The sequence below is a fragment of the Sinocyclocheilus grahami genome, unplaced genomic scaffold (assembly GCF_001515645.1).
Source record: "Sinocyclocheilus grahami isolate Dianchi unplaced genomic scaffold, SAMN03320097.WGS_v1.1 scaffold7358.1, whole genome shotgun sequence".
Lineage (NCBI taxonomy): Eukaryota > Metazoa > Chordata > Actinopteri > Cypriniformes > Cyprinidae > Sinocyclocheilus > Sinocyclocheilus grahami.
Window position 1 is genome coordinate 24,171 of NW_015511427.1, and position 488 is coordinate 24,658.

Consider the following 488-nt stretch of genomic DNA (forward strand, 5'->3'; position numbering starts at 1 on the left):
GTGTGAGTGTGAGCCAATCAGAGGCCAGGATTGTGTCACATGCTCCTCCTCTCTTACAGGCACTACCACAGCATCGAGGTCTTCACACACTATGACCTCCTGACCCTGAACGGCACAAAGGTCGCGGAGGGTCACAAGGCCAGCTTCTGTCTGGAGGACACGTACTGCCCTGAAGGTGAAGCTCTAACGCTGAGATCTGCACTCACAGATAAGCAGTGTTCACTAGCACACAAACTGCAGCGCTGTAAACCTCTCAAACACACGGCTTCTCAATCTGGGCCTAACTCAGACTAAACCGATTCAAATCAACAGCTGGTTTTGTCTCTGGAGTCCGGATATCTCAGGAAGACTTGTTTGAAAAGTGACTTATAGACTTGGAAAAGTCATGAAATGAATTCATTCTGAAACACCACGAGTTCTGATAATGAATAGAACATTAAAGAGCGTAGCAGAAATGCAGTAAAGCTGTATCCATTCAGTTCTGTTTC

At 46.7% G+C, this 488-nt stretch overlaps 1 protein-coding gene across 1 annotated transcript in view; it reads left to right on the plus strand.

Moving 5' to 3' along the window:
- Window positions 1–294, plus strand: part of LOC107577816 (lysyl oxidase homolog 4-like) — a 22,327-nt gene extending 22,033 nt beyond the window's left edge. Inside the window, exon 3 of the mRNA XM_016263848.1 lies at window positions 60–294. Coding sequence (XP_016119334.1) covers window positions 60–294 — 235 coding nt within the window. The remainder of the gene's footprint in view (window positions 1–59) is intronic.
- The last annotated feature ends 194 nt before the right edge of the window (window positions 295–488 follow it).